The 24,433-nt window shown below is 44.0% G+C and overlaps 1 protein-coding gene across 1 annotated transcript in view; it reads left to right on the forward strand.

Moving 5' to 3' along the window:
* LOC146856915 (nicotinamide N-methyltransferase-like) overlaps window positions 1-24,433 on the forward strand; it is a 106,071-nt gene that overhangs the window by 78,819 nt on the left and 2,819 nt on the right. The window contains exon 2 of the mRNA XM_085647382.1: window positions 2,867-3,074. Within this exon, the coding sequence (XP_085503508.1) occupies window positions 2,867-3,074 (208 nt within the window). The remainder of the gene's footprint in view (window positions 1-2,866; window positions 3,075-24,433) is intronic.

Below are 24,433 nucleotides of genomic sequence, written 5' to 3' on the forward strand. Positions count from 1 at the left end.
GGCATAAACTTCCACCTGCATTCACCCCCAAAGTGTGCCATGAACCTAAGTGGGTGCCATGTTCTAATACCATTATAGCACTTCAGCCTGAGTCTCCATTGTGAAATGCTGGTAAAGTCCTTTCAGCGAATGCATAGCTTTGTGCAGTGGGCTACTACAGTAACATCTTACAATGTCCATAAAACTCTTGCGCTTATGAAGAAGTGCCTTTTAATAAAACATGGCCCTCAAGACTTGGGAAGCAGATACTACGAAGCCAACACATACCAAATAAGAAGTAAAAGCTGAACTGCAAATCTACTTGTTTTTTGTTTTTTTGCATGGAGGCTCCAGCCAAAAATTATTTTCAATCTGAAAGACAATATTTTATTAGCATAGCAGATGTATGCATTAAATCGGAGCTCAGTGAGTGCTGACTTTACATTGCTCCATAAAATCAATCTTTTCATAAGTCACTTTGCTGAGAGCACAAGAGTAAGTCTACTCATAAGGTAAACTGATTAAGGTGCTTGTATTGTGACCATATTAACAACCATTGGCAAAGCTAATAGGTTTCGGCTCTAAAATGCCTACCTTTTGGTTTTGCCAAGCGCTGCTGACCTCATGTGTGAAGACGCATCCCATCCATGGATGGCAACATTGCAATGGGTATAGTCAACATGCTTCGCGATGGAGTCATGCTCATGAACCATGAGCCCTGTCGGCTATTTTTAATTTACTGTTCTAATAGGAGAGACAGCTATCTTAGAACAGTGTACTAAAATATATGGTAAACGAGTAGCAATTGCATGTGAAGCCCAAACAATACGCTGAGCAGTCTAGCAGCACTTTGCTCTGCCAGATCCGTAAAAATTAATTAATATAAAAAATACATAAATAATTAAAAAGTGTAGCTGAAAGGGCAACATAGGGGAAAGCACTGAGAAAATGGCAGGGGAAGCAAAATCAAAATAGAGCATGTGGAGTGGGGAAATATATTGGGAGACAGCAAGGAACATTAGGTAAATAAAAATATATACCACTGAGAGCAGAGCGGGGAACATGGTGGAGCAGGGTAAAAGACAAGGAGGGTAAAGGGGGCTTGTGGATTAGCAAAACAGCATGAGGGAGAGAGAAAGGAAACATGTACTTCCATGGAATACTCTATAGAAATGCAGAAAAAATAGTCCAAGAAGGATGCAATTAAAGGATACAGATCACCCAATCAGACTACTGTGCAACCGAAATGTTTCTGTGCAGGACAGATGCAAAAATAGGGAGAAAAGCCATCAAATACATTGCAGATAACAAGGGCATCCTATCATGAGCAAGGTAATAACTGTGATGATATGTTATGTGTTGTAAACTATAAATCTGCCTATAAACAGCTGAAGATGGTGACTCCTTCAGTGAAGGTGCCAATTTCCCATTATGCCCATTAGCCGTAATTAGTAAGGCCATTGCCTATGTGCTATTTGTTCTCTACATATGATGGTTAAACTTATGTAGGCACTTACTCATCTTGTTATTCATAGAAGGCACTTACTAATTTTGGTTTTCACAGAAGGCACTTACTCATTGATGAGTAAGTGCCTACTGTGAATACCAACATGAGCAAGTGCCTCAGAAGGCACTTACTCATTGATGAGTAAGGGGCATATTATCAAGGTCCGGCGTTAAAATTATCACCGCTTTATCGGCAGAAAACTGCCGCTAAAGCGGTGATAAAGGGCTTGATAATATGCAGTTGTGAATTCCCATAGAAGCCCATGTTCACACCAGAACATGGGCTTCTATTGGAATTCTCAAGGGCATATTATCAAGGTAATTATCACCGCTTTAGCTGCAGTTTTCTGCCGATAAAGCGGCAATAATTTTAATGCCGGACCTTGATAATATGCCCCGAAGTGCCTTCTGTGAATACCAAAATTAGTAAGTGCCTTCTATAAATATTAAAATGGTAGTAAGTTTATTATTTTGTCTTAAGTTAGTTCTGTGAATCGGGCCCCATATCCAGTCATTGTGTATCCTCAGTTCTTTTGACTAATGGTAAGTCTTGTTTTTCACCCTTACTGGGCCTGAGACCTGTTGAAGCGCACTCTTGTTTTTTTTAAATTTGTTGTGGACTGATAATTGTTGAACAGGTCGCAGCCCTTATGGTATCATTTTCAAATTGCATTCTCTGTTTTCCATATATAGGATGGGCCTTACTCTGGGCAGCAACACGCTGTCTCCTAAATTGCGAAAATGTGAATAACCAATGGATTGTAAAATATTTGTCTGTTTAAAGGCTCAACCCTTTCTTATCATATCTTCACTTTGAGTACAAGATTTGTAACGTTATGGCTTTTGCCTAAAATTTCTAATGGGGAATTTATAATGTTCCATTTTAGTGGCATTTAATATATTGCATACTTTTTATTTCAAAACTTGCTCTGAAACATTCAGTTCTTCATCACTTAATTGCAATGTTGTTTGAAATATTGTTATTCCACATATCCCTTACATATCCTCTAAATCGGCTAATAGATGTCAGTGAGAGGATACAGTCCACCTTATCAGGTAATGTGGAAACTCAGTCACATATCATAAATGTTCGGGCACTCTCTCTCTCTCTCTCTCTCTCGCTCTCTCTCCCTCTGTCTCTCCTTACCTGTCTTCTTAGCCTGCTAAGTAGACTTCAAACAGAAGTGTATTGTTGTGCCATTAACTGGTTGTTGTTTTTCTTTAAAACAAAGGTTAATTTTAGGATCCTTTGCCATTAAGTGTCCTTTCGCCATAAAAACTGCTCGCAATCTTTATTTATATAATAAACCCAAGTATTTAAAAAAGCGTGCCATGGTAGTAGAAATACAGACCACTGACCCTATCTAATATTTCTGACCAGGTGCTGTTCAAGGGGACACACTGATTGATTTTGGCACCGGCCCTTCCGTCTACCATCTCCTATCTGCCTGCGAATCTTTCAAAAAGATCATCGCCTCGGACGTCAGTGACATGAATCGCAGGGAGTTTGAGAAATGGTTAAAGAATGAACCTGACGCATTTGACTGGAGTCGAGTAGTGAAGATGGTTTGTGAACTGGAAGGTGACAGGTATGTGTCATGATTTACGTCACTGCACAAAACTTAATGAGACTTTTTTTCTCGCAGCTGCGGAGTTTCTCTTTCTCAGCAGAGGTGTCTCCCATTTATATACCCTTTAAATGCCAGCAGTCATCTCCTTTTTGGTGTAAGTAATGGGAGTGACTTTCGAATCTATGATAGCAGTGTATGCAGTGACATGTTTAGTCGGGTGGATGGCTGTGCTGGTATGCTGATGTTGTTTTGCGTTTGTGTGAGTGTTGGTGGTGGCATTTGTATATTATGTTAGTATGCTGTGTTGGTTTGCATGTTTGCTGACGTATGTCTTAGTGTTTTTGTTTTGCTCTCTCATGTCAATGGGGTCTGTCTGTGCTAGTATAGGCTAGTCTTTTTTATTGCTGTTGGTGTTTTATGTATGAAAGCTGGTATTGGTTTTGGCACGTGATGCTGTTGATGTGGATTTCGGTGTTGAAGTAGTAGATAATAGAAGTAACTGACTAGCCTTTAAAGGGGAGGCGGGTGGACATGCTTCGGAGGAGATCTAGGGCCATATGTAGGTAAATTACATTTACCGATTCTTAAATACCGAATTTTACCGATTCGGTAAATTACCGAATCCTGAAATATGCCCCCCTACATAGCAAAAGCCTAAATACCGGTCGGTAACGGGATATTTACCGAAAATCGGCCGTTACCGACCGGTATTTGGCTTCCTACATGTCGCCCCTAGTGCTGAAATCAAGCTGAATCCAACGAGAGAGAGCTACTGGGACCTCCCTCCACGCGAGGCAACTGCTAAGCCTCCTCTGCAACGGTATGTCCAGATTTTCCCCTCCAGCCTGGTGGGGGAGAGCGAGAGGCCCACTCCTTTTTTCCGGAGTTGCATCTGGTGAGTTATTCAAGCAACTGAGCGGTCCGCTGTTACAACTGTTATAAAACTATTGCATTTTCACACATTTTTCTACTTCCAATATTTTCAGCAATTGCTGCATTTTCTATGTGGACCGAATGGTCAGATGTGATTTGATTTCATTGCATCTGCTTTGCTCGGATTTATTTTATTTTGATCGGGAGTGATCTGATATGACTTGTTTCGGCTGGAATGATCGTTTTGGCCGGTTACCTGTTTCTTCTGTTTCTCCCAAGTCATGTTCTGTTTACTCTGTTCATCTACTGGACTTGCGGGGCGCTGCCCAGACTGTACCTGCCTGAACCTCTGTACCGCTGTAATGTTGGTCTTAAATAGCCAATAAAAATAGGTAAAAATAAGAGAGACAGTAACAGTACTCTTCCAGATCAGGCTGGTATGGGAGACTTTGGGGGAGGGGCATCAGGGATGGGGATCAGGATGGGTGAGGCCTACCAATATAGGAGCAAACAACTAATAGGGCAGATAGGCACCAATCGTCTCAGGGCTCATGCCTGGGCAAAAGCCCTGCTATTCCAATAAATCCCCCTGGCCCCAAGCGACACCGACGTTTGGGAGTAAAAGTTAATTGCAAGCAAGAAGACCCTGAGTCAGAATGCAGCACACATGGAAAGAGTGAAGATATTTGTCCTTGTTATGCCTCTCTCTGGTAGGTGCACGATTTTAGTGCGAACTCAGGTTTACTGCCGTTGGTAAACCTGGGTTGGCATCAAAATACATGGGTAGATACACAGGAATGCCCATGCTCCACCAATGTAACGCGTGCCCGATGAAAAGTAACGCAAGGCAGAGCATTGCTCTCCATTGTGTCACTTTTTTTTTACAAAGCCACGCAAATCAGGCTTTACGTGACTTAGTAAATTACAAAATCCATTGTGCATCGTGGCTTCACCAAAACAGTGGCACAACCATGACGCAAAATATTGGTAAATATGGGCCTGAAAATCACTCATTTGCTGGCGATATCGGCTAAGGTTCAAACAATCAAATTATAATACGGCCCACATAGATTTCACCCTCTTGGTCAATAGTGTGTTGCGTAATCACCCAAAATTACCTAAGAATTCCATGAGATTATGCTATAATTACGCAAGAAGAGTAATTTTCTATTTCAAGTTATTTCTTGGCACAAAAATGCCCCCTCGAATCCAAAATGGATGCATGGATGCAATTTGTGCCTAGAAATAGCACTCAGCACAGCAGGACATGAATAGTTAGTGTGAGCAGCCACTCGCTTTTCGCTAACTTTCCACACACCTCAAGTGAAATTATTGCTTTTGAATCTTACAGACTGACGAGCCCAGCAGCGCCACTGGAAATAGCCAGTGTTTTTAAAACCGCTTGTGCCAGTAACTGTACCATTTATAGGAGCCCTCAAGTTTGGCTGATACCATAATGAAGAATCAGGGGTTTAGGTATTTGTAAGGGTCACACATTGTGAGAAAGCCAAACTTTTTTTCTAAGGAATGTTGTCTACTAGTTCACACTCTGAAGAATCAGGGGTTTAGGTATTTGTAAGGGTCACACATTGTGAGAAAGCCAAACTTTTTTTCTAAGGAATGTTGTCTACTAGTTCACACTCCCTCCTCTTGTGTTCATCGTGGAGATACACTTGACATTGCCTCAGGCTCATTGCAAATGGGGTCTCCATCAAAGGAAAGCCAGAGTTGATAGAGCTAGTTATTTAACTAGTTGACAGCTTAGGCCTGACTGTGCAAACTTTCAGTCAGGCCAAAGCCTGCTGCTTTGACCATACAGTCACCCTTGTGCAGCCATCAAGCGCCTGAAAATGTACACAAGGCAGTGGCACCCAGTAGGTATCCCAGGAGGCAGTCATTAAAAAAGCGTGTGGCTAATGTTGTTTCATACTGGAGTTATTACAGAGTAAAACACAAGCACAAGGAAAGAAAGCTACCTGTCTTCAGTGTTTGTTGGCCGTGCCCACATTTGGAGTCATTAGAGCTATCTGTGGTACCTAGGCTTTAGGGGCATATTTATGAAACAATCATGCAGTGCAGTACCTTTCAGCGCAGTGCAGTGCAGGTAGTCACCTTGCTGTACTGCATGAAAGGGAAAGGGCAGGAATGTGTTGTATTTAACATAATACAGTGAATTACTGTATTTTCCCTACTCTGGAGCACAATGTGCTGCATAGGGCCAACACAGGTGCCATTGCACCAACCATGATGCAAGGGTGCCTGCATTGTAAGGAAGATTGTTTTTGTGCAGGGAAGGACACCTTCCTTCCCAAAAACAATTCTGAGAGACATTTTCCTCTTTCAATGTGTGCTGCAGGATGCAGCACACTTAGAAAGAGGATGTAACAAGGAGAAATAAAGATAATTATCCTCTTTATGTCTCACCTAGAGAGGCGTAGAATTTTTTTGCATTCCCAGGTCTACATGTGATGGTAAAACTGGGAAAGCACCAAAATCCATGGGTAGATGCATGGAAAACCCCATGCACCACCCATGGAACAGAGTAGTGCAATGCAGTGATTTCGCTTGTGGTTTATCAAGCGATGCAAGGTGGCCTTGCCTGGCTTGATAAATCTAACTAAAGAGTTGTGTCACTCATGGACCCTGTTGTGTAGCTCATGAGCCTGAGGAACGCCAATCGACCGAGTTGGGCAACGGGGAGCAGCTGAAACATGTTGACAAGAAAGCAGATAGTAGGGATGAAGGGGCACTGATACCCCCACTTTATCACCGTTATTGATTTTTAATTCTATCCAGAAAGTCCAATATTAAAGAGATTTTGCGACGTCCCTGAAGTAGCTTTATTTACATTTGATTCAGCAGAGTAGATCCCCTTATATGTGTGTTTTGTCTCCCCTATTCCCTTCACTTCATCCCCAGCGTTGGTCTGCGCAGGGATGATGTAGCACTCCCAATGAGGAAGCATGCCACTACTAGTGGATGGGGGCATTTTTAAAGAACCTTGCATTTTTCCCATGTGAAATTCTTGAATCGATTGAGCATTTAATTTCCTCCTTTTCCTTTTCTGTGCATTCTTATGGTTCTCCTAAATTAAAAAGAACTTCCAAATGTTGGTGATTTCTGGAGATTTATAGGAGCTAACCCTAATGAATATTTACTTTTTGCCAGGCTTGCAATCAGATTTCTCTAAGCAACTGAATGAGCTGGAGAAGCAAAATGGCACTGTCCGAGAATATGTTTTGGCACCTTCACACTTCAATCATTCATGAGCAAAGCAGCATGTCATTATGGTTTGCAGAGACTTTAATACCAAACCCGATGACACCATGGCAAATTTAGGCATATTACGTAATCATGTTACCCATAGACTAATCTATCCACAAACTTTGCTAAATCGTTGCTCAAAGAGAGGCGCCTCTCTAACCTCTCTCATGCTTATGAATGATTTCCCCCTAAATGGATTCATGCCTTCGGACTCACTAGTTCGCCACACCTTTGGATCATATCATGGGGTGCACGACCTTGATAAATTATATTCTAATCGATTTGGACTCATGGAAGCTCCTCTATGACCTCATAATTGAACAGAGAATTGAGAGTGATCATGACCCACTGATAACATGCCTAAGTGTGCCAACAAGGATACTTCCAAACATTACTCTCATCATAGAGCTGCGGAAAATCACATCACAATTTACAAAAATAAAGAAATCTATTATATGGTATTAGCACAAAAGGCCAAAATTGGGCAAAGTCAGAGCCCTAAACTTCGAGCAAAATGTACTCAATTGCTATCAGGAGTAAAGAAATGTAAACGACCCAGAGTTCATTCCTAGATTTGAAACTCTATTTAATCTGTTTTGGAGGCAAGGTGGTCAGCCACCAGACCCAGGACGTAGGCACCCCAGTAATGGCAGCCCCCTGCACATACAGTTGTTCAGCCTGGAGCACAGCAAGCTAAAATCTGCACTTTCATTGGCACTGAAGGCAAGACACAATACTACTTATGGAAAAAACCATTAAAAAAGCTAAGGAAAAAGTACAAGCATCTTGTTAACCCCTTCGCTGCTAGGCATTCCCCCCCCCCCCCCCCCGTGCTAAGCCTTTTTTTGGCTATTTGGGTTAGTTCGCTCTTAGGCCCCTGCAACATTTTGACCACATAAGGTATCCACACCAAATTTGCGTCCTTTTTTTCCAACATCATGGGAATTCTAAAGGTACCCAGGGTTTGTGGATTCTCCAGGAGGGGACCCAGAAATTAGCCAAAATACAGTTTTTTGGGGGATAAATGAGAAAAAGGGCTACAGATGAAAGCGTTTTTTCCCCCTGCAAATGGTATCAAAAAAGGGGCTGTGGTGCTCAAATAACCATCTCCCAGCTTTCAAGGACAGGCAGATATTTGACAAAAAACCAACATTTTTCTTACACAGTTTTGGCATTTTTCTGGGACATAGACTATTTTTACTATTTTTTATGCTTTCAACCTCCTTCCAGTTAATGGTAAAAATGGGTATGAAATCAATAATGGATCCTTGATAGCTATATATTTTAGAAAGGTAGATACAATTCTCAATTTAGCAAGGGGTCATTTGTGTAGATCCTTCAAGGTTTCTTTATAGAAACTAACAGTTAAATATAGGAAAAATTGGAAATTAGATGAAAAAAACAGCCATTTGTGTCAACGTTTTCACCTGTAACTTCTCCTAACTATGACAACTGTTTGAAAGTAATTTACCGTTACATCTGCTGGACCTTTCTGGTTGTGGGGATATATAGGACTTGTAGGTTCTCCAAAAACCAGACGAACCCAGAGCCAATAACTGAGCAGCGTCTTGCAATGGTTTTTTATTATGTAACGGGTATCTCGCAATTATTCTGGGAAAATGTATACATGGAAAAATGGGTATGAAACACACCTATGTATTTCTGAAATGGGAACAAAATATAGAGTTTAGAAACAGTAGATATTTGCACATTTCCGGAATTGGGAGTACCCATACTAGCATGAGAATTATAGGTCATTTTTCAACATGACTTCTTTTTTACATATTGTCTTTCATTTGGAAGGCAGAAATGCATCGAAAGTCAATAGATAATAAGAGTTGCTCTACAATTATGTGTTAGAGAAAGTCTCTCGATAAAATGGTACCTCACTTGTGTGGGTAAGCCTAGTGCCCATGACAGGAACCGGCTCAAAACGCAACGTGGACACACCACATTTTCACAATGAAAAATTACCCTTTTTTTGCAAAGTGCCTAGCTGTAGTTTTTTAACCCTAGCTCTGCCGGCACCTAGGGAAAACTAGCAAACCTATACATTTTTGAAAACTAGACACATAGGGGAATTCACAATGGGGTGACTTGACTGGCTTTCACCAGGTTCTGTTACCCAGAATCACTTGCAAACCTAAAAAATTGTCCAAAAAAACACATTTTCCTCACATTTCTGTGGTGGAAAGTTCTGGAATCTGTGTGTATGCACAAAATTCTACCCACTCTGCGTTTCCCAAAGCCTTCCAAGAAAAATGATACCTCACTTGTGTGGGTAGGCCTAGTGCCCGCAACAGAAAACAGCCCAAAACGCAATGTGGACACACCACACTTTCACAGTGAAAAATGACCCTTTTTTGCAAAGTGCCTAGCTGTAGTTTTTTAACCTTAGCTCTGCCCTCACCTAGGGAAACCTAGCAAACCTATACATTTTTGAAAACTAGACACCCAGGTCACCCTGCCTGCCTTTCATCAGGTTCTGTTACACAGAATCCCTTGCAAACCTAAGAAAATGTAAACAAAAACACATTTTCCTCACATTTCTGTGTTGGAAAGTTTTGGGAATCTGCAGGGATCCACAAAATTCCACCCACCCCGTATTCCCCAATGTCTTCCGAGAAAAATGGAACCTCACTTGTGTGGGTAGGCCTAGTGCACGTGACAGGAAATGGCCCAAAACAAAACATGGACACATCACATTTTCACAGTGAAAAATGACCCTTTTTTTGCAAAGTGCCTAGCTGTAGTTTTTTAACCCTAGCTTTGCCGGCACCTAGGGAAATCTAGCAAACCTGTACATTTTCAAAAACTAGACACCCAGAAGATAAAGGATGGGGTTACTTGACTGGCTCTCACAAGGTTCTGTTACCCAGAATCCCAGGAAACCTAAAAATCTGTCCCAAAAAACACATTTCTCTCACATTTCTGTGGTGGAAAGTTCTGGAATCTGCGTGGATCCACAAAATTCCACCCACCCCGCGTTTCGCAAAGTCTTCCGAGAAAAATGGTACCTCACTTGTGTGGGTAGGCCTAGTGCCCGTGACAGGAAACGGCCCAAAACGCAACATGGACACATCGCATTTTCACAATGAAAAATGACACTTTTTTTGCAAATTGTCCAGCTGTAGTTTTTTAACCCTAGCTCTGCCGGCACCTAAGGAAACCTAGAAAACCAGTGCATTGTTGAAAACTAGACACCCAAGGGAATCCAGGATGGGATGACTTGACTGGATCTAGCCAGGTTCTGTCACTCAGAATCCCTTGCAAACCTAAACAATTGTCCAAAAAAAACATATTTTCCTCACATTTCTGATGTGGAAACTCATGGAATCTGCGTGGATCCAAAAAATTCCACCCACCGTGTGTTCCCCAATGTCTTCCAAGAAAAATGATACCTCACTTGTGTGGGTAGGCCTGGTGCCTGTGACAGGAAATGGTGCAAAACGCAACGTGGACATACCACATTTTCACGGTGAATAATGACCCTTTTTTTGCAAAGTGCCTAGCTGTAGTTTTTGAACCCTAGCTCTGCCGGCACATAGGGAAACCTAGCAAACCTATACATTTTTGAAACCTAGACAACAAGGGAAATCTAGGATGGGTTGACTTGACTGGCTCCCACCAGGTTCTGTTAACCAGAATCCCTTGCAAACCTAAAAAATTGTCAAACAGAAAACATATTTTCCTCACATTTCTGTGGTGAAAAGTTCTGGAATCTGTGTTGATCCACAAAATTCCGCCAACCCGCATTCCCCAAAGTCTTCCGAGAAAAATGGTACATCACTTGTGTGGGTAGGCCTAGTGTCCGCAACAGGAAACGGCCCAAAACGCAATGTGGACACACCACATTTTCACAGTGAAAAATGACCCTTTTTTTGCAAACTGCCTACCTGTAGTTTTCTAACCCTAGCTCTGCCGGCAGCTAGGGAATCCTAGCAAACCTATACATTTTTGAAAACTAGACCCCCAGGGGAATCCAGGGAGGTGTGACTTCAGTGGCTCTCAACAGGTTCTGTAACCCAGAATCCCTTGCAAACCTTAAGAATTGACAAAAAAACACATTTTCCTCACATTTCTGTGGTTGAAAGTTCTGGAATCTGCGTGGATCCACAAATATCCACCCACCCCACATTCCCAAATGTCTTCCGAAAAAAAGGTACCTCACTTGTGTGGGTAGGCCTAGTGCCCGTGACAGGACACGGCACAAAACGCAACGTGGACACACCACATTTTCACAATGAATAATTACCCTTTTTTTGCAAAGTGCCTAGCTGTAGTTTTTGAACCCTAGCTCTGCTGGCAATTAGGGAAACCTAGCAAACTTATAAATTTTTTAAAACTGGACACCCAAGGAAATCCAGGATGGGGTGACTTGATTGGCTGTCACCAGGTTCCGTTACCCAGAATCCCTTTCAAACCTAAAAGAATTGTAAAACAAAATCACATTTTCCTCACATTACTGTGGTGGAAAGTTCTGGAATCTGTGTGGATCCACAAAAGTCCACCCACCCCGCATTCCCCAAAGTCTTCCGAGAAAAATGGTACCTCACTTGTGTGGGTAGGCCTAGTGCCCATGACAGGAAACTGCGCAAAACGCAACATGGATACATCACATTTTCACAGTGAAAAATAACCCTTTTTTTTGCAAAGTGCCTAGCTGTAGTTTTTGAACCCTAGCTCTGCAGGCAACTAGGGAAACCTAGCAAACCTATACATTTTTTAAAACTAGACACACAGGGGAATCCAGGATGGGGTGACTTGACTGGCTGTCACCAGGTTCTGATACCCAGAATCCCTTGCACACCTAAAAAAAAATGTTTTTAAACCCACATTTTCCTCATATTTATGTGGTGGAAAATTCTGGAATCTGCGTGGATCCACAAAATTCCACCCACCCCGCGTTCCCCAAAGTCCTCAGAGAAAAATGGTACCTCACTTGTGTGGGTGGGTCATGTACCCACGACAGGCAAGGGTCCAAAACCTTTTGAGGCGACATGAACATTTCCTATCACAAACTAACCTGGTTTTGCAAGGGGGTCCCATGAGTTTTTGCCCCAGGGCTCGGCAGCCATCTTGGGAAGCCTACCAAACCCACACATTTCTTGAAACTAGACACCGGGGGGAGTCCAGCGAGGTATTGCTTGCATGTGTCCCCCAACATTCTTCTACCCAGAATCCCCTGCAAACCTCAAATTTTGCTGAAAAAAAATCACTTTTTTCTCAAATATCAGTGTGGGAAAGTTCTGGAATCTGCGTGGATCCAGAAATTTCCTCCCACCCAGCGTTTCCCCAGGTCTCCCGATAAAAATGGTACCTCACTTGTGTTGGTAGGCATAGTGGCTGCAACAGGAAATGGCCCAATTCGTACTGTGAAGATTTCAAAATTACCTTTAACAAAACTACCTGGTTTTGGGGGGGGCACCTGGGGTTTTGGCCCCGGGCTCAGCGGCCATCTTGGGAAAGTACCAAACCCAAACATTTCTGAAAACTAGACAGCCGGGGGAGTCCAATGAGGTATGGTTTGCATGGATCCCCCAATGTTTTCCTACCCAGAATGCCATGTAAACCTCAAATTTAGCAGAACCCCCCCCCCCATTTTCTACATATTTGTTTGTGGAATCACCGTGCCTGTACAAATGTCCTACCCCATAGCATTCCCCTGAGTCTACCGAGTAAAATTATACCTCACTTGTGTGGGTGGGGCAAGTGCCTGTGACTGGGAAGAGCCCATAACATAGGGAATAGGGGTATAATACGCCAATTCTAAGCGCTGCATTTTTAAAAAAATAAGTTTTTAGCCAATTCTGCATTGGACACAATTAAGTCCTCCAGATATAATTCTCGCCAGTATTATTAGGCAGCGGGTAATCTCATAGCGAGTACGCTAGCGATTCCTTCGTCTCCATGCGTGTGAATTTAATTTTGGCATCGCATTGAAAAGACATCACCAATCAGGAATAAAGCAGCTGCCGACATTTTAGAACAGTTTAGAACCAGGAGTCAACCCAGATATCAGCCTGGACGGAAGTATAACCGGCTGGGAGAATAGAAGCTTATTCACCTACCCAACAGCCCTGAAGAAGTCGGTTGAGCAATCACCCATGACGAAACACGTATTAGCTGGGCAATCAAAAATTAATAAAAGAAACAAATAATATTTCATATAATCCTTTGATTACATCAATACATGCTGATTATATTTGTGTATTACAACATTACAACAATATTGGCAGAACTAGGGCCTTTGTACTAAACAAACAGCGTGTGCACAGGATTTGAATTCTATTGTGGGTAAGATAACTTGTTGGGATCCACAAGAGAGACATCATCATGTACTCCCATGGGTGTTTAGTTTGTGATAATATCTACAGTTGGTAGGTTTTTCTTAGCTGAAATGTACACCTTGGCAGAGAGACAAAAAAGACAAAGATAACTGCACAGCCATCCATTCCTCAAGTACACACACATACTGGTTAGATTGGGCACTAGGGCAAGTGATGGTTCAGTATATAAAATGTTACTAACAAGAAATTTCACAAAAAGGAAATGCACTGTCAATATAATTGAAAGGACAAAAAAAGGAACCAGTGACTCGCAGCTCGTGAGCTGTAAAGCCACGGCAAGGCCATAACCTCTTTACAGGCAATTCACATACCTTTCATACGTGATACACACAAGACCATTCACACCACCAGGCACGAAACCAACACATTACAACATTCACAAAAAGGGACAAGGTACACCCTGCTTGAGAAAGACAGAAAAGGCAAATGTTTCTGCACAACCTCCTATTCCTCAAGTACACATACATACTGGTTGGATTTGGCATGAGGGTGAGTGATGGTTCATAATATATAGTTGTATTAACCAGAGATTTCACAAAAATGAAATGCACTGTTAATTATTTTCAAAGGACAAGAAACGGAACCATTGACTCACAGCTCGTGAGCTGTAAAGAAACAACAAGGCCCCATCCTCTTTACAGGCCATTCATGCACCTTTCATATGTGTGACACATACAAAACCATTCACACCGCCAGCCGCGGGCCTAGCACATTAAAACCCTCACACCAGCACACAGCGCCATTCAAGAGCCCATCACTTTCACACGCCCGCATTCCTGACACAGCAACCATACCAGCTCATGGATGCGTGGACTGGCGTTTGGCTAGCAGTGTGTGTAATGACTAGCAGCAAGTCACTACTCTCACACCGCCAGCCAAGCGCCAGTCCACACACACTACCATCCAAGCGCCAGTCCATGCACACTGCCAGCAAAGCGCCAATCCATGCACACCGCCAGCCAAGCTCCAGTCCACACACACCGCCAGCCAAGCTCCAGTCCACCCACACCGCCAGCCAAGCGCCAGTCCAGGCACACCGCCAGCCAATAGCCAGTCCACGCACACCACCAGACAAGCGTCAGTCCAGGCACACTGCCAGCCAAGCGCCTGTCCACACACACCATCAGCCAAGTGCCAGTCCACGCACACCACCAGCCAAGCGCCAGTCCACACACACCGCCAGCCAAGCGCCAGTCCCTGCACCCACCAGCCAAGCACCAGCCCATGCACACCACCAGCCAAGTGCCAGCCCACGCACACCGCCAGCCAAGTGCAAGTCCACACACACCGCCAGCCAAGCGCCAGTCCAAGCACACCGCCAGCCAAGCGCCAGTCCATGCATACCTCCAGCCAAGCGCCAGTCCACGCACACCGCCAGCCAAGCCCCAATCCACGTACACCGCCAGCCAAGCGCCAGTCCACTCACACCATCATTAATTTTTTTTTAACAAGAATGAAAACACAAACCAATTGCAACTAGATACAAAGCTATACATACAAAAACAACAGCAGTAACTAAAGACATCATTCTATTGCCAAACTTGAAAATGAACAACAATATAAAAACCATAGAGACCAGGCAGTACACTAAAGTTGCTCTGTTGGAGGGAGGGTCGGAAATGAAAGCTAGGAGGCCGTATAGGTTGTGCAATTGTGGCAAGATATTTATTGAGGTCTTCAGGATAGGTAGGTAAATGTAAATGTAAATGTAAAGGTACTTATAGAGCGCACTGTCACCAGACGGCCACCTTGCGGTGTCGCCTTGGCGGTTTCCTGGCGCCGATACTCATACCGCTGTGGAACCCCTCCTGGCTTTCCCTGTGAAGTGTCTACTCCTGGGCACCCCCAGGGTGAATCCAGGCATCCTTAGCGCTGTTGGGGCCGGTGTGGAGGCTAAGCAAGCTATTGCCCAGAGTTGCAGCGTGGGGCCCGTGATTAGAATAGGCACCAAGGCGAGAATAGACAGGTCCGAGGAAATTGAGCCCGAGCCCCACCGAGGTGGGAATCGAACCCTGGTCCCTGGCCAGAACTCTGCTTTAGGGTCTGCCACTCTAACCATTGAGCCACACTCCATCCAGGTGGATGATGGGGAACGGTTAATGGGCTGTTGGGGTCTTGAGCTCCGGGTACAGTTCGTCAGGGTGAGGGAATGGTTGAGTCTTCATGAGTAGAGAGCTTTTGCCTCTGGGTCTTGAATTCCTTCTCGCCGGTGGTGGTTCCGCAGGATACTCGGAGGGAAGACAAGAAATAAGTGGCGGTAAGTACTCTGGTCTATAGCACTCTTTTATGATACCCTTCACCTTTCCGGGTGGTGACAGTGCTGTACAGTAGGAACGAAGGTGGGACACATGAGGGAGGGGCATGCAGGGATGAGGGAAAAGAAGTTGTGAAAGGGAAAAGGACAAGAAAAGCCAGTACAGACTACCAGCGGTTCTGTGAGCCTAGCAGGGAGGAGGAGAGGTCAGTGATGTAACGATAGGGGAAGGCCTGGGTTGAAGACTTATGCCGCTCCAACGTTAACAAGGAACCCCAAAGTAAAATAAAGACAAAAGAACAATCAGCCCGCAAGGATCCTAAGACATAACAAGCAAGGCTGACTTCAATAAATACACAAGGAGCTGTTTTTGTCACAGCTCCGACAGTAAACCACCCGGGGCTGCTCGGTTACCAACCGACGTCTGCCCCGATTTAAACGCCCGTCCCCTTCCTCCCCCTCAGGGTCTCCGGTGACTGCCTACTCACCGCCAGTGCCGTAACTCTCCTGAGTTATGGCGGCAAGCTTGCGACTTCTGGGGGTATCCACCAGTTTTTGCTCCACGTCTCCAGTTCTTCCGTGGTGGTGTTGGTAGTGTGGTCAGTCCTTGGCATTTACTTCTCCGGCTTGGCAGGGTGTCTCCGCGTCCCGGAGTCTTTCGGCTTGTTCAATTTGGCGTCCTCGGTTCCTCCGTCTCCGTCCTCTCCGACTTCCGTGTTCGCCCCGTCCTCTTGCGAGAGGTCCCTTTTCCACACCACTCTCAGCTGTGATTGGTCATCCCCATCGACGCTTTCCGCATCATCCTGCAGAGGAGAAGGCGTGAGGAGTTTATTAACCTCGCCGTGGCTGGACCCTTTTTCGTCCTCAGGCAGGTGCCAAGCCCCCGGGTATGCGGCACTCGGCCCCCGTCTGGGCTCTCTCTGACATGCTCCCAAAAACTCTTTTGAGTGTGATACAATCTGAAACATGTGGGCACACACAGCCCAGGATTAGAAGGACGATCAGCACAGTGCAGACGACTCTCCTTCCGCATACCTCTTCGTAAGCAGACTCTACATCTCTTACAGGGATTGTTTTTTTGGGCGTAGGAGGAAATAAATCAGGAAAGTGATGATTTTTCAATCTAGCCACATCCTCCGCCACTCCAACTCTAGGGACATTTGCCTGTTCCACTACAACAAGGCTGCCTATCACAGACTCTTGAAACTGAACAAAAGTCATCTTTAATGCTGAAGAATACTCCTTGAACACAACAAAAGCATTAAAAGATGCTAAATTGAAAAGATGGATGGGCAACTTCTTATGCCAAATGTAAGCCTTATGAATAGCAGTGTAAGGTTCCAACCTCTGATCTACTCTATCCACACCACCCATGTGCTTATTGTTGTCAACAATGCACACAGGTTTGCGCACTTCAGCAACCTGACCCCAAATAGTCACAGGTGAAGTACTCTCATCATGAATGGTATTTAGCATGTACACATCCCTCCTGTCCACAAATTTCACAGCTAGCAGTTCCTCACTACGCAAGGCACTGCACTGCCCCCTCTGAAGCTTTTTGCAAACAAACTCTTTTGGGTAACCTTTACGGTTAGAGCGGATTGTGCCACAAGCAAAAGTGTCCACTTGAAATAATTCCTTAAACAATTGCACAGCAGTGTAGAAGTTATCAAGGTACAAATGGTGGCCTCTGTTAAACAGTCCTCTAGTAAGATCCCACACAATTTTCTCTGGAACTCCAAAAGTGGACGGACAACCAGGGGGGTCAATAGTTGAATCCCTACCAGTGTACACCCGGAAATTATAGACATATCCTGTCCTACTCTCAGACAACATATTCATCTTAATTTCATAACGTGGCCTCTTGCTAGGAATGGACTGCCTAAAAAACAAACGGCCCTTGAACAGGACCAAAGACTCGTCAATAGCTATTTCTTTCCATGGAGCATGGATCTCTGAAAATCGATCTACAAAGTGATCAAGAACAGGCCGAATCTTAAAACGTCGGTCAGAGTCAGGGTGATCTCGTGGCAACACCAAAGCATTATCAACAAAATGCAGCATCCGAAGCAAAAGTAAATACCGATCACGACTCATAATTGCAGGAAATATGGCCGTTGCCATCAAGGGACTGGTAGACCAATATGAAGCCATGGACGGTTTCCTTATCAAGCCTATCAAAAAAGTAAAACCCCAAAACTTCTTCATCTCTTCCAGATATAAGGGAGTCCACCGGGTAGCTCTAGAGTTGGGCCTAAGTCTGGCACTGTTGTCCCTCAAAAACTGTTCAGCATAGAAATTAGTCTGCTCAATAATCTCAGCCAAAAATACATCATCCACAAACAACTGAAAAAACTTTAGGCAAAACAAATTCACAATCCACTCTACACCCTGCATCCACACTAAAGACAGGTAACACCGGCTGCACCATGTTTGGATCAACCCAGAGTCCAGGACTTCCAGTAGGAAGTCTTGCAGCCTCAAGCTGCAAAACAGATGTCTCTTGTGGCACCATCGATACATCAGTGTCCTCCTCTAAAACAGGCACTACATCCGCACTGAGAGTAGCTTCATCTGCACTGAGAGTAGGTTCATCATCAGATGATTCCTGATCGACAGAAAACTCACTGCCAAAATCTTGCACTGCCTCCTCTCCCTCAGACGCACTGTCAGTCTCATAATCCTGCTCAGAGGAAAATTCCAAAAGCATACCAACCACCTACTGAGCAGAAATTCTACGGCTAACCATAATCCTTACTAATAAAGGTAACTTGTCAAACAAGTCAACAACAACAAACAATTTGTAAAATAAGCAATAAAAAAACTGTGTCTTTATCACAAAGACCTATATACTCCCAAACTAAACCACTCACTTGACAGAAGCAGCTAGACTCACCACCACCTACTCTGCACAGACACAGTAAGGATCAACAATATCCCACTAAAAAAGAAAAAGAAAAAAGAAAATTACACATAAGACAATGCAAAACACATCGCAAAGAATTTCATGCTCAGAACACAAACTAAATATGCTGCCATTATGACACCACTTACAAAAAAATTCATTCATGCATGACAATAATATTCATTTGGAGTAAACACAACAAAAATGTTTTTCTTACCAAATAAATGCAATTACGCAAAACTGCAGAACAACCACTGCCAAAACCACAAACAAGAATCAAAAGCTTTACACTAGAATAAAAAGGAGAATAAACATTACAATCACATATGCAAATAATGCACCAGTCCACACACAATCCACCAACCAAGCTAAGGGGTAGGTGGGCCTAACAATATAAATAAAATATTCACCCCCGTAAAAGGGGAGCAACACTTGCCCAAGAGGCCACTCCCTAACACCAAAATTTAAAAAACCCTGGTGTCTGGTGACTTCTGCCCCGGGAAGATGGGCATAAAAACATACTGCTGATCTGCCACCCAAAGAGGGCAGAAATGGCCCCAATCATTCTCCCATAAAGGGGAGCTATCCTTGCCCAAGGGGCTGCTCCCCAACATAACAAAAAATATTCCCTGGTGGCCTGGTGGCCATATTAAAAAAAGACAGCCGATCTCCCACCCAGGGGGGCAGAAACAGCCAAATTAATGCTCCCCAAAGGGGAGCGACCCTTGCCCAAGGGGCCACTCCCCACAAATAAATCCCTGATGGTGTAGTGGGCCCAATTTTTGTTTAAAAATGGCAAGATCCATGGGGCAGACAGCCAAAAACATTGCCCCAAAGGGGAGCAACCCTTGTACAAGGGGCCACTCTCCACAAATGAATCCCTGGTGGTCTAGTGGGCCACTACAAAAAAAAATGGCGAGATCTGCCCCCCAGCCAAAAACATTACCCCCAAGGGGGAGCCACCCTTGACCAAGGGGCCACTCCCCACAAATTAATCCCTAGTGGTCTAGTGGGACACTAAATAAAAAATGGCGAGATCTGCCCCACTGGGGGGGGACAGACAGCCAAAAACATTACCCCCTAGCGGGAGCGACCCTTGCCCAAGGGGCCACTCCCCACAAAATAATCACTGGTGGTCTAGTGGGCCACTAAATAAAAAAAAAATTTGCAATATCTGCCCCCGTCCGAGGGGGCAGACAGCTAAAAACATTGCCCCAAAGGGGGAGCAACCCTTGCCCAAGGAACCACTCCCCACATAATAATACCTGGTGGTCTAGTGGGCCACTATATAAAAAATGGTAAGATCTGCCCCCTAGAGGAGTGCAGACAGCCAAAAACATTGCCCCCAAGGGGGAGTGATCCTTCCCCAAGGGGCCACTCCCCACAAATTAATCCCTGGTGGTCTAGTGGGCAACTACATAAACAAAAATGGTGAGATCTGCTCCCCTAGGGGGATGCAGACATCCAAAAACATTGCCCCCAAGGGGGAGTGACCCTTGCCCAAGGGGCAACTCCCCACAAATCTTTCCCGGGTTGTCTAGTGGGCCACTAAATAAATAAAAATGGTGAGCTCTGTCCCCCCCAGGGGGCAGACAGCCAAAAACAATTCCCCAAAGGGGAAGCGGCCCTTGCCCAAGGGGCCACCCCCCTTAAATGTATCCCTGGTGGTCTAGTGGGCCACTTTAATTTTAAAAATTTGCGTGATCTACCCCGCTAGGGGGGCAGTCACAGCCAAATCAAATTGCCCCCAAACAGGGGAGCGACCCTTGCCCAAGGGGCCGCTCCCCACAAACAGGTAATCAGTTTAATTTAAAAAAAGAAATCCCTGGTGTCTAGTGGGAATTTCTGCTGCTCGATCGCATGATCGAGCAGCAGGAATGCTCAAAAGAGTCATCAGGGGAAAGCAAAACCCTTTAAATTCCCCTGATGCCTCTTTTTTTAAATCCCCCCTCCCATGAGGAGAAACTCACCTCCTTGTTCTCCAACGCGCTGGAAGCATATGGCTTCCAGCGCGTTGGGAATCCCTTAATGATGTCAGCGCGCCACTCTGCCATCCCTGGTGGGGGCACCTGCCATCCCCGGCGGGGGCACCATAAAGGTGGCCCACGGGGGGAGTGCCAGCGCTTCCCCGTGGGTGGGTGCTAGGACGGCTGGGAGCCGTCCGACGCACATGCCCACCGTGACGTCGGACGGCTCCCGGCTGTCCGGCGCACAGAAGGTGTTAAATATAAAAGCCAAGTACAATTAAAGGCCTGGCAGAAATCATGGGAGCACTCAGAAGCAAAAGCACTAAGCATTTCTGGGAGAGTATTCCAAGACAGCTGGAGAGTTTTATTATGGCTGCCTCCTGGTTATACTAATTTGCAACATTATACTGTCTTCCAAGTCAAAGAAACCCTAGGACTGAGGGAATAATACTGGGGAATAATGTACGACTGAACAAAGAATATCTTACGGAGGAGATCCGAAGTGTTATACCACTGAGTACATTAGAAAGTAAATCAATTATTAATTAATTGTCTGAAAGAGAAGTTCACCTAGCAATTTTAGCCAGAATCAAAACAAGGTCATAGGTTCTGACTGGATCCCAGAGGACCGGTACAGAATAGAGATTTCTTCATGGGTACCTATTTTAACCACTGTGTGAAATTCAATCAAAACAAGATGACTCTGTAGTAGCTGTATCCAAGTTCCAGGTTTATTCTTGAGTAGATGTTACCGGAGTTGGTGCAGGATAATCAGCATAAATGTCCAAGTAATAAGATACAGCATCGTAAGCCTCACTGGGAGCAGCAACCCTGCTGCTCAGCCTCCAGCATAAACTGACAGATACACTTAAACATATACAGAGGGAACATTCCATGACATCACAGAGACTGGCTGAGCAGCAAAGTACAGAACACAAAGAAAGGACAGACTAGAGAAGAAAGCTAGATACCACACACTGTTTATAAAGTGAAATGGTTCCAGGAGAGGGTACAGGCATCATGGGAATTGGCAATAATTGTCCCTTTACTGAAGAAAGGACCTTGGGATGATCCATCTAATTATCGCCCACTCTCCTTTCTCGATGGAGGAAGGAAGATATATGCCAAGCTTCTGTATACTCGCCTAGAAGATTGGCTAAGCTACATTGGGATCATCAACGCATCAAAGGCAAGCTCCAGAAGAGGCAAGAAACAATTGAACAAGCAATGCAGCTATTTAAAATTGGTTTGAAGTATGCCAGTATCAAAAAGTTAAAATTATAGCTGACTTTCATAGATTTAAAAAATGATTTTGATACTGTTAGTCTCTAGCTTCTCGGGTAAGCAATACTAGACCTGGACTGCCCAGTAAAACTAGCGTTCGGCTATTATGCAAAAATATATCAATAATAGTTCATTCATGAGCTACGGTCTAAGAGGTGAAATCACTTAAAGCTTTAGCATAAATATCTGGGTCATACAAGGTTGTGTCTTGGCGCCAGCCTAGTTTAATATCTATATTAATTGAACTAGTATTTACATAGTGCTTACTGCCCCTGACGAGGCCTCAATGCGCTTTTCGGCAAGTAGCACGCAACTCTGGAACCCAAAAGGGATTTGTTGCGGCTTAGTATCGGGAAATAGGAGTAAATTTGAGTGGTGGACATATGAGTCTGTTAGTTTGAAGGAAAAGGATAATGGAGGGATAGAAAAGGGAAGAGTCTAGAAAGCTTTTATTGGGATAGTATAGTAGTAAAATGAGGTTTGGGATGAGTAAAAACAGAGATGGAGTTGGGAAGAGTCTCTAGAAATGGATTAGGGAGATCATAGTAGTAAAATAAGGTTTACTGATGAGTCAAAGGAGGTATACATGAAATAAGAAATTAGAAAGGGTTGTTTGAGACATCAATATAGTAAAATGAGGTTTGGTGTGATCCAAGGAGGAATAGAGGAGGGAAGAGTCTAGAAAGGGTTATTTTTTAGATCATAGCAGTAGAATGAGGCTTGGGAGGAGTCAGAGAGTTGGAAGTAGAGAATATATTGAGAGAGATATAGGATGAAACATAGGGTTGTGCATCGGAGCGAGTCAAATGTTTTTTTTCACACAGTAGGAGTAAACTAATAAACATATAGATACAAAAGTACATAATGAGGGGACACATGTATAAGAAACATAATATATAAAGATTTAAGTTGCATTTTATTAACTCAGACTTTCAAGTGTTGCTGTACTTTAAACTAATGTATTTGTATTTTTTAAATAACTATTTCTTTTAAAATATTTGTGTTAATTGTAGCCCACCTGCTGCTAAACATTCGAAAACGGGTTTTAGGCAAAAAACAGTTGAAGTATGTCTTTCTGAGGACCACTAAATAATCATTAATATTTCATTGGGTAAAGAGAAACAGAGGAAGAGGTAGGGAAGAGAGATGAGGGGAGGTTCAAATATAAAAATAGACAGAGCTGAGATGGAGAGAGATAAAGTTTACTTTCCCGGGGGGGCCCTTGGAAGGTGGATCCCATGGGCTATTGCCCACTTTGCCCATGCCTAAAAATGTGTCAGCATAGCTAGCTTATCCAGGCCATACCATCACAGGGGGGACATGTCATGCATATTTCTCATCTCCATGCAAGTGATATATTATAGATAGAGGGAATCTGTCCCCCATTTGTCCGCAAAGTCGATTACTCAGGGGACACAGAACATAAAAATGTGCCTTTTGATTCTAAAATGCCATCTCCGGATTGTGGCGGTGTTTGTAGAAAGGGTTACAGAACTCCAATATTGCATCAAAGCACCACAATAGGCATTGCTTCATTATGTATTTCCTACTTTAGCTACATTTCTATCTCTGTAGGGTTTTGACATTTACAGAAGTGGGGCTTCAATGGGGGCACCTGCTACATTCACATCTGGAACTGCTTCCAATTGAGGTTTAATTTCTGGAAATAGAGCCTCTGTGCCAGTAAAACACCTATTACTGGCCAACCCCCCATAGTGGTGCAACCCTCCTTTGACACCTACCATACATTTTCAAATATTTTGTTTTCACAACAAACTGCATACCAAAGTACTGTGGGACAGTGTAGGATTCACTTCTTAATGCTTGTACAGTCCCAAGGTACCCCACTGTACTACCACCAGACCACATGGGGGTTCTCGCTGGGTCCTGCAGAAGTACCTTGGGATCCACAGCACAATTTCATTGTTTTGGTCCCAGGGGGTTCCCTCTGGGATTCCCCGAAAAGAGAAAGTTGGCCAGGCTTCATATTATTTTTTTCTAACACAGGACATGAGGGCCTGGTCCTCATGCCCTAAAATGTAGTCAGAAGATTTCTGGTGATGTTGTGGCCAGTTAAGCAGATCACTCTGCACCATAGTACTAGTACTGGTCTTGTGGTACAGGGGCATAGTCCTCTTTGATCACGGCAGTTGTGGTTAATCGACTGGATTTAGACTTATTCAACAATGTAGCAGCACTTTGTCCAATCCAGTGGATTGTTTAGTCGTGGAAAGAATCAATTTGGGAATAAAACTCCAGTAGTCAATCTTCCAATGTCCATCACTGCTAGCAGAATGTCCTGCACTGGAAATATCTAATGCAGGAGGAAATTCTCAATATGGCAGTTCTACCCAACATGCAGAGGATAGATCTCAGCATGTTTAGAAGCATGTAAACAACTTTTACCTATTTCGACTCCACCGGTGCTTTGCTCGTAATGTAGTCAGCATTGTCTTTTTACAGTTTTAGTACCCTATCCT

The sequence above is a fragment of the Triturus cristatus genome, chromosome 3_2, assembly GCF_964204655.1.
Source record: "Triturus cristatus chromosome 3_2, aTriCri1.1, whole genome shotgun sequence".
Classification (NCBI taxonomy): Eukaryota; Metazoa; Chordata; class Amphibia; order Caudata; family Salamandridae; genus Triturus; species Triturus cristatus.